The sequence below is a fragment of the Calypte anna genome, chromosome 1 (assembly GCF_003957555.1).
Source record: "Calypte anna isolate BGI_N300 chromosome 1, bCalAnn1_v1.p, whole genome shotgun sequence".
Taxonomy (NCBI): Eukaryota; Metazoa; Chordata; class Aves; order Apodiformes; family Trochilidae; genus Calypte; species Calypte anna.
Window position 1 is genome coordinate 60,884,870 of NC_044244.1, and position 13,563 is coordinate 60,898,432.

Below are 13,563 nucleotides of genomic sequence, written 5' to 3' on the forward strand. Positions count from 1 at the left end.
CTCCTCTTCTCAAGGCTGAACAAACCCAGTTTTCTCAGCCTTGGTATCAATCTTAAATATCGATCACAGCAAAATAACTCTTCTGATGAGACAACAAGTATCGTTTGTTCAGTTTAAAGGACAACTGTCCTCTTGGTTCCTTCCTCAGCATCAAAAGAAGCTTTTCTTTTGTAAGAGGGAAAAGAGGAACAGACCCCAAGATTGTTCGCATCTGGATGAAAAGGGGGCTGCAGTTTATGGTGGTTCCTTGAAGTGCATTCTGTACTGTAGTGAGAATTACAGTGTGTTGGTTTGACATCAGCTGCAAACTGGGAACATCTGACATCCCTTTACCTATTTCTGAAGCTTGCTAAACTCACAGGTTAGCATGGCTGAGAAGAAAGCAACACTGGCACCGGGAAACCCAAGGAGCAGGTTAAAAAGGGAGAATGGAAAGACAATTATTTCCTCTTTTCCCCATTTTAGAAGAGGAAAGGATGTGCAGGAAACCAACTGAGAGAAAACAGAGGGCTGAATTCTGCTACCAGATACTCAGTTCATCAAGCAGGGAGGGGGGAGAGGAAAAGCAGGAAGCTAAAACATGGAATTGGTTCTACTTTAATAATATCTCTGCTATTAAAAAGTTCTGCAATGACATATTCCACAAAAATTTTTCTAGAACTGAGAAAAGGCCCTCACCATATGTAAAGAGTGGCCAGCAACACTGTTTCACAATCAGTGTTTGGCAAAAACCCAACTGAAAAAACCAAACAACCCAACACATAAAGCAACTTCTAGCTAAGTGCTCTGTGGGATCACATTATCGAAATTTGAGAACATAGGGTCATTTTTCAGCATAGAGCCCTGAAGCTGTTGATGCTTACTTGATTTTGTTTCAGTGTGGACACCAGTTTCTGTAAAGTGATGTTTTCTTCTTCAAGCTCAGTGTAGTCCTGTAGGAGTCTTGCCTCTCGAAACTTGTACTCCCGAATTTCCTCTTTCATCCGTACCCTCTGCAGTTCCACCATTTCGTTATTCTGATGAGAGAAAATGCAAGTAGTGTTACCATTCACACACAACCACTTCAGTGACAAGTGGTGCCTTTAAAAATTAAAAAAATATCAACCCTCAAATGGAATTGATTTAACTGTGTAAACCAAAACAGCAACAGTTTAAGCTGAGCGGTAATTTCAGGTGTGTGATCAATGCAGAAATGAGAATGCCTAATGAGAAAGCTTGATTAAAACAGTGGCAAGCTTACATGCTTATTGAAATGGAAAACCTGGCAAGGCTTTATCATCTCATTAGCTTTATTGCTCTACGGTACAGTTGGTTTTAAATAAAATTACTGCCTGCTTTCCACCAGTGGATGTTTTCCGCATTCACGCAGAAAGGCAATGAGTAAAGGCACCTGTTGAGTAGAGACATCTGTTTCTGAGCAAGGTGCACTCACATGTTTGTGTCTGCAGGCACTGGAGTGGCACAGGTAGGCAGGATGGTTGTAAAGTGCTCAGCAAAAACCTGACAAACGCATCACTGTGCTGAGTAAGATTATACCCAGCACTTCTGAGAACACACAAAATCACCGTTTGATTTTTCCTGCTCACATACACGATTCCCAGACAGCCTTATGAAAGAGGTCATGATGGATCAGTTTCACCAAAAATTGCTTTCATGGGATTCCAGCTCTGACTGTGTTAGAAAGATCCTACAGATATAATCCTGACGTAACACAAACTACAGGAAGATGGAGTTAACATACTGCTAGAAGAGAACAGTGATGACACAGTTAGTATGAGCAACACCCCTCCCCTCTGCCTTCAAGAGAGGACTGATTATTAGGAATATTAGGAATAGGCATAACTGGTCACATCTGCTTGCCTGCAGGAGGAACCTGAGCATTGCTACAGCAGCTAGTGGAGGGAAGCACTACTGCAGCCTAAATGATGGGGCAGAGCACACCTGGGAAGCAGTAATGGGTTTCTGTCAGAGATTCCAGTGTGGAGGGAGGGCAATCACTGGCCTGACAGCCACTTGGAAAAGTCAAAAGTTAAAAAAAATCATGACAGGAGAAATTGCAGTCATCAAGCTCTAAATAGATCAATCTGTACAACTTGCTCTCTAGTATGTAAAGGATAAACCACATATTCTGAATTGATGATAAACAGAACTTTGCTTAGCACCTAGGCTAAATAAACAATTATAAACCACTGGAAAATAACACTGCAAAGCATGAAGAAAAAAAAAGTAAAAAAAAAAAGTTGATGCATGAAGCTTTTTTGTTAAAGAAAAATAAAACCTATCACCTTCCCCCTCCTGGCAGCTGATGAAGAAATCAAGACCCTACATGGTTTCTGAAGTGAAGGCATGCCTCCTATGGTTCAAATATCCCCAGTGTCAGAAGAGTCGCAGAGCACTAGATAAAAGAAACTCTCTGCAAATATTCCTGCATCTATTATTGCCTCATAAACCTCTGAGTAAACTGTAAGAATGGCATTGGAGGTGATTGAGGTGAAGGCATTTTATACCTCAGGGTTGCCTTTACACATATTTTTTCTGCCAGCACGTTTTCATCAGTGGCAGTCTCTGATGCTTGCTAGGTGTAGGTATACATTTGAATCTGAGGAGGAACGTGGACAACACCAAATGCACAGCTCTCCTCTGTCAAGTATAATTAAACCCCTTTGTAACTCTTCTGCTGTTCGAAGTTCAGTCAGCCCAGATGACACCCAACTAATGCACAGTCAATGACGTACATTGAAAAGAATGCCTCTCCAAAAAGGGAGGAAGAAGAAAGGTGGCCAGAGATTGAGGACCCAAGCAAAGAATATTTACTGAATCCTGAGTTCTTCTTTCCCTGAAAGAGCACAAGGTGTGCTACTTGGAAAAAGCCACTCACATTATCTCTGTAAGGTCAGAGTACTCCTTTGTTTTTCCCATTACAGCAAACAAAGAGAAAACCTGAGCTCACATCTTGCTGGAGTGCACCACCATTTCTTTAAGAAGAAAAACCTCACATTCCTTTACCACTTGTAACTGCTTTTTCGCCTACATAATCTCAAAGGAATAAACAGAAGCACTTTGAACAGCATTTCACCTCCTCTTACAGCTGCAGCAACTATCTCTGCATAGCAACCTCTGCTCTTCATTACTTGTGGCATTTGATCAAGGACAAAACAGCAGGAAAAGGGAAAACTCATGAGTTAAGAGTATCCCCAGCAAGCCACAGGGCTGCCTGCCATGCTTCCAGTGACCAGGGCCAAGTCTTTCACTGGAACCAATCCTCCTGCTTTGCTACAGGGGCAAAACAAACTCAGCACATGAGACAATACTGCATTGCCTTTTCAAAGCAATGTAAAGCATGAATTTTGTCACTCTGATATTATTCTCTGTCTTCCCAAATCCATCCTCTTCTCTGCAGACAACTGCATGATGCTGGCAAACATCCATCTGCAAAGCACTGTGTGGTGCTTTCACTGCTTCCCATGAAAGGTGATGCTGCCACGTTACTGGGAAAGTGCTTGGGATTATCGAGGTTTATGAGTAAGTAACCACAGGACATGCTGGAGGGATGTTTTCTTTCCTTTGTTGGAGATCTCTACGCATTTTGTGGAAGTGAACTAGTCTTCAATCTATCATGAAAAAGTCATGCTGAGCTCTTTCTCTGTTACTGTACGGAAGCCAGATAAATTTGATTCAATCAAATAGTCTGATTAAATATCTTACCTTCTCACAACCTTGTATTGTTATTTTGAATTATTTAAAATATGTAATTCTTAAGCAGAGAATATGAAGCAACAGAGGATCACAGAACCATTTGGGTTGGAAAGGATATTAAAGATCATCTCGTTCCACTTGCATGGGCAGGGATACCTCCTAGTAAACCAGGGCAGATCTTACTGTATGGATACATCCAGTGGCAATAAAATGCAAACTTTTTTATTTGGGCATTGCATCAGTGCTCTTCTGAGGTAACTTGGATTTATATGAAAACAGTGAGGAAGGATTTCCAACACAAGGCAAATGGAGTCTGTCATCAGAGCTGCTATCTATAAGAGCCACTAGAGGACAATGTCACCCAAGATATTAGTTAAATAATTTGTAATTAAGCATTACTGGTAATCAAGCACTGATCATTAAACCTGCAGGACTGGACAACACAGCCAGATGCTTTTATTAGGGCACTGTCTCAGGACTTTCCACATTTCCAGAGGATTCCTCTATGAACTAACTACTGGATCTGTAAAAAACAAATTTATCCAAGAGGTGGAGCTAACGATACACAAGAAGCCTTCTAATGGCAGTAAATTATTTTCAGTACCAGTACCAGCTGAGCATGGTGCAACAGTTTTAATGGATCTGTGCCAAAGAAGAAGGAAAAGGCCTTTATGTGAAACTATAGAAAACAACAGAGTCCTTGTCAGCATTGCACCTCATTATACGTAAGCACTAATTGTGGAAGATGTCAGTCACATAGCTTGTCTAATGAACCTACACAGAACAGAAGAGACCATGAGAAATGGAAAACAGAAGGCTCAGTTGAGATAAATTCTGTTCAGGACATCTATCCACTAGTACTTCGATATATTTTTAGATTTGCTATATATGAAAATTGAAAGACATCTCTAGGTTTTACAGGGACAAGGACCATTTCTGTACAGTAAAACCATTGCTTCACTCCTGACAAGCTCTGAGCATCAGTGGAACATAATATTAATTTTTTTACCTCCTACCAAAATTAAATGCAACACATGAATAAATCATTCAATTTTGATTCAGTGTAGACTTTTAAAATTACGAATTCCAAATGATACATATAGAACATCTTCTTTTAACTGGGTGTGTACATTGAAATACACTGTGTAATACCAAGTAATTGGAAATGAGAAGGTATTTTAACATGAAATAATGAAAATGTCTAATTTTTAAAACAATGAGAAGAGATTTGAAAAAAATATATGTACCCTCCAGTCATTTTTTTTCAGACCCTTCCTCGAGTGTTGCCCATGGAAGCCACATGTTACAGCCTTGTGCCTATTATACCTAAGGAAAGAAAACTGGACAAGGACAAGGACCTGAAGCTGGGTATTCTCATCTTCAAGATGAAAGTGAGCACTGATGGCTTTTGATTTCCTGATCTGTGGACCCATAAACTGGACTTCTTTAAAGTCAGTGGTGTTTTGAAGCTTTCTTTTTAAAGTTACTGCAGTTCTACTAGATATTCTGGTTGTCCCCTCTCTTGGAGTACATGACAGACCCTTTTTATTTCTGCTTTTGTCCATCAGTTTTTGTCCCAAACAAAATTGAGGAAACTAATGTTCTTTTTTTCATATTTTTTTTTATAATTTTCAATTTTTTTTTCGTACAAATTTTAATGAGAAGACTCCAGGTCCTTATTTGCTGTGAAACATACTATTTTTCATATTACAAAACAAATTTATAATCAGAAATTAATTATATGCCCCAAACTACCCTTATCTCTTGGAAAATGCAAGCCACAGCACGGTGCTGTGCATAACTTCCTAACTTCCATAACTCATGAGTAGGAGAACAATGGAAAATTTATACACTTCCAATTTAATGGCATTGTCTTACAGCTGATGCAGTCTAAAATGCCATTTGATCTGATGACAAGTTTATTGCACTAGCAATAAACTGAATGAAGTATTAAGTTTATGCTCAGACTCTTTTCCATAATCTGATATATGTTGAAAAGACTCACTGCACATTTGCATGTTTACTTTACTCTGCAGAGAAAATAAAAGCTGTATTTTTCATGACAAACGATAATAGGAATATACAATTTAATATATAATACAATTTAACTGAGGTTCAAGTTTAACTACAAACGTGTTAACTTCACATGGGGAAGCACTGCCAGCACAACTTTGGCAAAAAAGAAGTTTGGGACTTCCTTCAGGATCATTTAATGACAAAATTCACCCCATTTAAAAATGATTTTGGCCTCTTTTTGAAACTATTTTTTATCTCTACTTGATAATATGCAAGTATAAATTAATGAGAAATTAATGAGGAAAAAATAATTAAAACCTGAAGTATATTTGATTCATTACTTTTTGAATATGCAGATATAACCTTAGAACCTCAAAACCCAATTATATCTCCTCTTCAGAAGCCTCTAATGTGAATTATGGGTGCCTTTTCTATTTTCTGCAAACAATGGAAAATCTAATTCTGCATCCTTCTCACCAGTAGCAATGGTGAGGATGTAGCAGAACACCAGAACACCACAGGAAAGCCACCCCTCCTCCTTTCTTCTGATGGAAGAACCCAGAGAGGAAAAAGGTACAAGGCAAAGACTCAGAAATACACTTGCCATGCTAGGGAGGAGGTGGCCAGGGACAACCAGCTGGTCTGCATAGAAAACAGGTCCTCATTTTTCATTCTGTAGTCATAAGGGTAATTGTGAGAAGAGAGAATGAAAGAGGGAATAGAAGAGTAAAGACCATTTTCTTTCATTTATCAACTTTTTTGAGTCCCCAGAGAAGGTCCTTTAGACCTTAAAGTTTCCTTGTCTCTTACACAGGAATACTCATCTTGAGGTAAAAGAGTGACATTTTCCATGTTTCTAGATATATTTAAAGTCATAATGGGATTTTGTGGATGATTTCCTGTGACCTGGTCAGACCCTTGATGTGGAATTTGCAGCTTGATGATTCACGGATGTAGACACCCCAACTAACCAGGGACAGAGCATCTCTTGCAGAGTGGTTTTTGCCTCTCTTTCAATACACAGGTAGCTTATCACAAATTTTTTTTTTCCCCTCATTGTTAAGAGTCTGCATCCTCCTTTTTTATCTGAATTTTTCTGCTCCCAGCATTTGAGGTGATATTCAGGTGGTATTATTAGAGTCCATGACATTGTATCTGACCTAACCTATAGCTTTATAAAAGCATGATACAAGTCTTCTTGTCCAAAACCAGAAGCCACTAGCTTTTGAAATTAGGTAGGATTCTGACATTTCTTCGTTTTTGATATATCAGTGGTTGTCTCAAAACCAGGAAAAAAACCAAACATGCTATTGTGCACATGATATTTTTGAGAATGTATCCATAGAACAGCATAAGTATCTATAATCTTCCCTTTTGTGGATTTACTTACAGAATGACAGCATTATCAAAGGCAAGAATGAAGAAAGCCATATATTTGTTAGTTGTAGCACACTGAATAGAAGCCAGACCAAGATTATATATGTTTCAAGTTCCTTCATCAGTTCCCAGCTCTTAGATAAAGCATTTACAATACATCTAATAATTTAATCATCTGAAGTGCTCAATGTATGTAATTGGAATTGCTAAACCTAAAGAAGGTGGATTTCTACCAAGAGCAACTAAATGGCCCATTTATGTACTTATCACAGAGGCTGAAACCCATAATATTTAGCATTATAAATCCTGCTATTTATAAATCCCAACAAAATACCCATTGTATTGACATTCATAAAGGTATATATATATATAAAGTAGAACTAAGGAATGTCCTGGTTGTTAATTTTCCTGCTGAGTATCATGGTTGTGTGATATTATAATGACTTCTTTGTAAACTGATATAAACTACGTATCTCTAGTCATACATATTTATCTCAAACAATGGTTTGCTTGACTGCATTTATAGCAATTTATGACTGAGTATTAATGCATTCATTACATAACGTTATATATCAACACATTAATTATAAATAAAATTATAAACATTATATTATAACATTAATTATAAATAACATTAGCAACCTATAACAAACGCTGCTGTGATATTCCTAACTAATTTTTCAAAGGAACAGAAACTTTGCTAAACTAAACTTTAATAAAACAGCATGAGAGGAAAGACCCCAGGGTTAGAGCACAGTCCAGTTAATATGATCCTTCTGCATGTCTGTAGAAGGCTGTCATATGTTAACATATGAACACTGCAAGTATCAAAGTATCGATTGGTCTGGATTAGTTTTGTCATGAGAAGAACATTGTGGAGGTCATTAATGTTTAACCTTAAAATTCTGCTACTCATCTATCTCCTGCAGATCTAGTGGCATTAAACATTCCTAAGTGGGAGGATTTATTTCTAAATACCACATATAACAGGGTAAAAGAAAGATGATGACGCATCCATCAGCCTTGGAGTAGGCTGATATCAACTGCTTGCAAACGCAGTGCCCTCCACAAAAGTCTTCCCACAAGTCATCCAGGTTTACAAAGGTCTTCAAATTTATCCAGGTACCAGGTGACCCAGGGGCTGGTCAACACCCAAAGGCCTGTCCTACACCCACTTGGAATTAGAGAATAATTTAGGCTGGAAAGATCCTTAAGATCATCAAGTCCAACCATTAACTTGGCACTGCTAAGTCAACCACTAAACCATGTTCCTAAGCACCACATCCAGAAGTCTTTTTAATACCTTCAGGAATAGTGACTCACCTTGGGCAGCCAGCTCCTGTGCCCGACAACCCTTTCAGTGAATCTAAACCTCCCTTGGGGGAACTTGAGGCCATTTTCTCTTACCCTTTAACTTGTTACTTAGGAGAAGAGAGCAACACCCACCTGGCTACAACCTCCTCTCTAGTAGCTGTAGAGAGCTCCAAGGTCTCCCCTCAGCCTCCTTTTCTCCAAACTCAGCACCCCCAAGTTCCCTCAGCTGCTCCTCACAAGACCTGTGCTCTACACCCTTCAGCAGCTTCTGGCACACCCATGTTGCTGCTGCCACCCACCCATCCCCATTGCTGCAGGAATAGGTTCCCCTGGGACCCCTGTGCGGGTGAACAGCATGGGGTGGGAGCATGGGATGGGCAGGACCTCTTAACATCACATTCTAGCTGAATTATTTTGCCACATCCTCATTATTCCCACTGCACTGAATAGCTCCTGAGTAGCAAATACTCTGACTGTGCTCTCTGAAGCGGGGCTGTTGTGCCCCCTCCACTACATCACTGATTATCTCGTGTCTAGCTGGGTACTATTATAAAGATAACAAAACCCCAATGGCTCTTGCCAGATTCCCTGAGAAAAAGAAGAAGAAAAAAAAGAAAAATAAAAAAGAAAATAAAAAAAGAGGAGGGGGCATTTTTGACTGAATAGCAATTCATCTTTTTGGGCCAGATTACAACCTTTCTTATGAAGGTTGTTCAGTTTCTATCCACAGTTTAAGAAGCCAACAGCAGTGATTCTACATGACAATGCCTGAAGGCAGGCTTTTTTGATGGAGGATTCACACAGGCCTTTTCAACCTCATCAAGAAAGGAAGATCTGGTTTTAAAGCCTAACTGATCACTTGGGAGAAGCATCTGCTGGTTGTATGTATCTCTTTGAGAGGCCATCTGTCAGGTGCAAAGTGCCAAATTTCCTTCTAGACCCAAAGGGGCACAAACTAAGCAACAAAAGAGAAGTTGTGCTAATAGGATGTGGATCTTTGATCAGTTTAAGTTCAGCTCCCATGGCCAGTGCTAACTTCCACATCATCAGGGGCAGTAAGCCACCCCAGAAAACTAACCAACAAATAAAAAGTTAGTTGTATTTATACTCCCTGACACTACTGACAGAGAGAGGACATGCAGACACTGGTGCTTGCAGCAGGTAGGGAATAGGCAGACATGATATTTCTAGTTTGGATATGCTCAGGGCTCAGCAACAACTATGTGATCTATTCCAAGGATCAGAGATGGAAACCCAGCCTCATTGGTGTAAATTGTAAAATAAGTAAAAAAATAGTCTCCAGTAGAAAAAAGTTTTCACTATATTCACTGAAATGTTGAGGCATAGGAGCAGTAAAGTGAATTTCTGAGGGTGGAAAGGAGGAAAGACAGCAAACACCTAAATAAGAGGAATGAGCTTGACAATTTTAATACCCATTATGTTTGGATGGTATGGGAAAAAATGTCCCTGTTTGATGACTGATTGCTTTTGCACTAGTTTCTGCTGTCTTATTTTAACATTTGATGTGATGATGGTTTTGGAGCTCCCTGTGGTAACCCATCTATGAGTGTGCCAGGCAGCAACTCCATTCTCTGATGTTCCAGGCACAGAGCTATGCTCCCTGTAAGCTTTCCATTCCCCATGGCAACTGTGTCCCCTCCTTATGACTCAGAGATATTTTAATTACAGCTCACTGCTAGTTCAGTCCTTCATTCCTTATACTCCTTACACCAGTAATCAAGTCAGGCTATCAAGGGATGCACATGCAGGGCTCTCAGCACTACAAGACTATCCAAACTCTGCTTTTTTTCAGTTTGGCCAATCTTTGGTCTTGTAAATAGCAGCAAGATGTTGTACTATCAGTATCTGTGAGCAAGTGCTTCTGCTTTCTCCTGCTGCAGGAGGATCGTGCTGCAGCACCATGTTTGAGCTCAGGAAGCTGAGAGCATGGCAACCCAGGGATGGCAGCAGTACTAATAAGTCTGGTCCCTGAGACAAGTGCAGCTAAATTAGTAAGAAGCTGAGTTCAAATTAATCAGACATGTAATTAATCCTGATCCTCAGCTCACAAAAGATCATAAAAATAACAGAAAAATGGATCTCACAGGTTCCCCATGGCAGCAGCTAGTCCTTTTGTCTTTCCCAGGGCAGAAGGAACTCCATCTATGTCATTCCTGCTATCTGTCTAATTTCTTCTTAACTACTTCCAATGACAGATCACATCACCTTTCCCAGAAACTTGTTTCCTAGCTTCAGTTTTGCCTTTGTCATGAGAAACCTTTTTTAAAATGTCCATGCTGACACTGAATGCCCAGTCTTTCATACTGCAAGAGGAAAACAGTATTTCCTTCCCTACCCACAAGAAGCAGGAAAATAAATGTGTCTATTCTTCTTTGCAAAAGTCTTCCATTTATCCACATTATCCATCTTCAGTCACCCCCTCTCTCCTCTGCAAATAGAAGAGCACTTGAGAATTGGGAATCTCAGATAGCTCCTACCACTGAGAAAACTCATCAGCTGTCCAGGCATGGAGATGACAGAAGAAACGTAGGAATATGGGCAGTGATGACAACAGTAACTAGATGTTGGAGGAAGAAGGAGAGGAGACCCCAATTAACAATCCATGTTCCTTCTAGTACCCTATTCCTTACTGTGGATGGGGAAGGGAAAAGGGGCAAGGGGAGGGGAGGGAGGGGAGGGGAGGGGAGGGAAGGGAAGGGGAGGGAAGGGAAGGGAAGGGAAGGGAAGGGAAGGGAAGGGAAGGGAAGGGAAGGGAAGGGAAGGGAAGGGAAGGGAAGGGAAGGGAAGGGAAGGGAAGGGAAGGGAAGGGAAGGGAAGGGAAGGGAAGGGAAGGGAGGGAAGGGAAGGGAAGGGAAGGGAAGGGAAGGGAAGGGAAGGGAAGGGAAGGGAAGGGAAGGGAAGGGAAGGGAAGGGAAGGGAAGGGAAGGGAAGGGAAGGGAAGGGAAGGGAAGGGAAGGGAAGGGAAGGGAAGGGAAGGGAAGGGAAGGGAAGGGAAGGGAAGGGAAGGGAAGGGAAGGAGAGAAAGCCTCCTACACTACAGCCTCCCACCCAACCCCTCAGCAGTGATCCCTTAGGGTGTAAGGGCACCCATGTATAATATTGGAGTGCTAGACTGTAATTCTCCAGATACTGTTAAGAAAATTCTAGGAGTGTAGGATTTCAATCCAAAGTCTTAATTGCTCCCTCTGATTTCTAAAATCCCAGCAGGCCACTGCTGATTGGCAGCTTATGATCCCTTTGTTTCTTTCTAACTGATTTTCAATATAAATTATAACACAACATTAGAGTATGACTGCTTTTAAATTTGCTCTCAGTTTTTAATGTACTCATCCACCACCTTTATATGACATCATTACTAATGAAATCCAATATCAATTTCAGCAAATAATTATTTAAAGGCAAGTTTTTCAGTTATTATTCTGTTGCATGCCCAATGGCTTTATACAGCACAACTGAATTCAGCAATACACTGCAGCAGAATAGTCAGCCTGAGAAAACAACAGGCATCCTTAGGGAGGAAAAACAACATTGTACTTGAACTAGGTCAGAACTCAGACACGCAACAGAGATGAGATGAGATTTATGAACTCCCCTTTGTCAATTGATCAATGTATTCCATGTCATACCCAGACTGTTTTGGATCATTCTCAGTTTTTTTTTCATCACTGAAATATTGCTACCAGTGTCTAGGGAAGACAACCCAGGCTGCTAACACTCATTGGGGTTTTTATTATTATACTGAGGCTGAGTTTACCCAGCATCTCAACCAGAGATTTGGGGCTTCTTAAGAATCAATTTTTCATCTTCCTGATCTTATGTGACTATGTACAAATATATATATATGGGACACGGGTTATGAATCACATCTACACACCTGCAGGATACTCCTCTTTGTGCAGTGTAATGTAGGACATTGTCAAATACAAGGGCAAAAATGGGACAAATCCCCCAAACAGAACTTCTGTGTGAACTACAGCTTTTGGCAGTTCATTACCCCTGTGTCAGAGACTCCACACTTGTTTTTACAGCCTCAACCTTAGATGACATGGAAATGTTTGTGGCACAGGTAATTTTTCTTCACCTTGTACAGGGCGCAAGTACTTCTTGTGAAAGACTGAAAGTATGAGCAGAAAAAATTAACCCTGTGGCTGCCTGTCCTCTGCCCTCACCCTGCCTCAGTCAATGGAGTGGCCAAACTGCTTCAGTATGGGAAGTCAGTCAATGAACTTAAAAGTACTACCCATTTTTGTGTTCCAGAGTATGGCAGGAGTTACTTTCCAGAGTTTGGTGTCTGCTGCAGGAGTGGCATAGCTGTAGTGAGCACAGGAAAGAGAGCTGAGCTGCTTTAGGATGAGAACATCCTTATTATGAATCAGAGACTTTAACTGTGTGACTAAAATTGTGAACTAAGGCAAAATCCCTAGGTTTCCACAAACATGGATTTCTTGGTGCATTTCAAAGCCTCAAGTTAAAGTTAAAAATCCATTTCTGGCCTTGGTCCAGAGAAAATAGGAACCATTGCTTTCCCTGTGGACATTTCAAGCTGTCATCAGTTAGTGGGAAGCTTTTGGAGACAGATCTCACATTGCAGCAAAAGGGTAAGACAGCAGCCTCCGAATCCTAGATGTTTCCTACCCCTCCCTCCCCCCATACTCTTGAGCCCCTCAGAGACCATCTTAGTTGAGTTTCAGGAGCATCTAGACAGAATTCAGATGTAGTCTTAGTTATCAGCCTGACACACAAAAGTATCACAGCTTCTTATAGGGTCTTATTTTGCTTACTCTTATATATAAACGTAGCCCAAACCAGGACATTCAGTCAGTCTCATTAAGGGACCAGAGATGCTTTAGCACCGTTCTCACAGGCTGCTGTTTGACCCTGTCCATGCTGATGTTTTATTTAGAAACTACTTTACTCGCTAAACTCCATAGGTAAGAGTAAGCATGGTAGTTTTCTTACAGAGGAGATAGATTTCAAGCAAAACTAAACAGTCCTGTTCCAAACAATTTCATTTTCTTTCTTCTAGTTCTCTTGGAGAGGTGCTCCCAGAGGTGACCCAGAGAAAGCCCAGTGAATCTTTTCCAAACATTTTCCTCAAGCTTATACATTGTATTAAAAGATTTTACTATCCAGAATTGT

At 40.4% G+C, this 13,563-nt stretch overlaps 1 protein-coding gene across 4 annotated transcripts in view; it reads right to left on the bottom strand.

The window, feature by feature from the left end:
* Positions 1-13,563, bottom strand: part of BICD1 (BICD cargo adaptor 1) — a 160,047-nt gene that overhangs the window by 42,671 nt on the left and 103,813 nt on the right. For all 4 annotated transcript variants that reach the window (XM_030453150.1, XM_030453175.1, XM_030453158.1 and 1 more), the window contains exon 3: positions 864-1,016. In XM_030453150.1, coding sequence (XP_030309010.1) covers positions 864-1,016 — 153 coding nt within the window. The remainder of the gene's footprint in view (positions 1-863; positions 1,017-13,563) is intronic.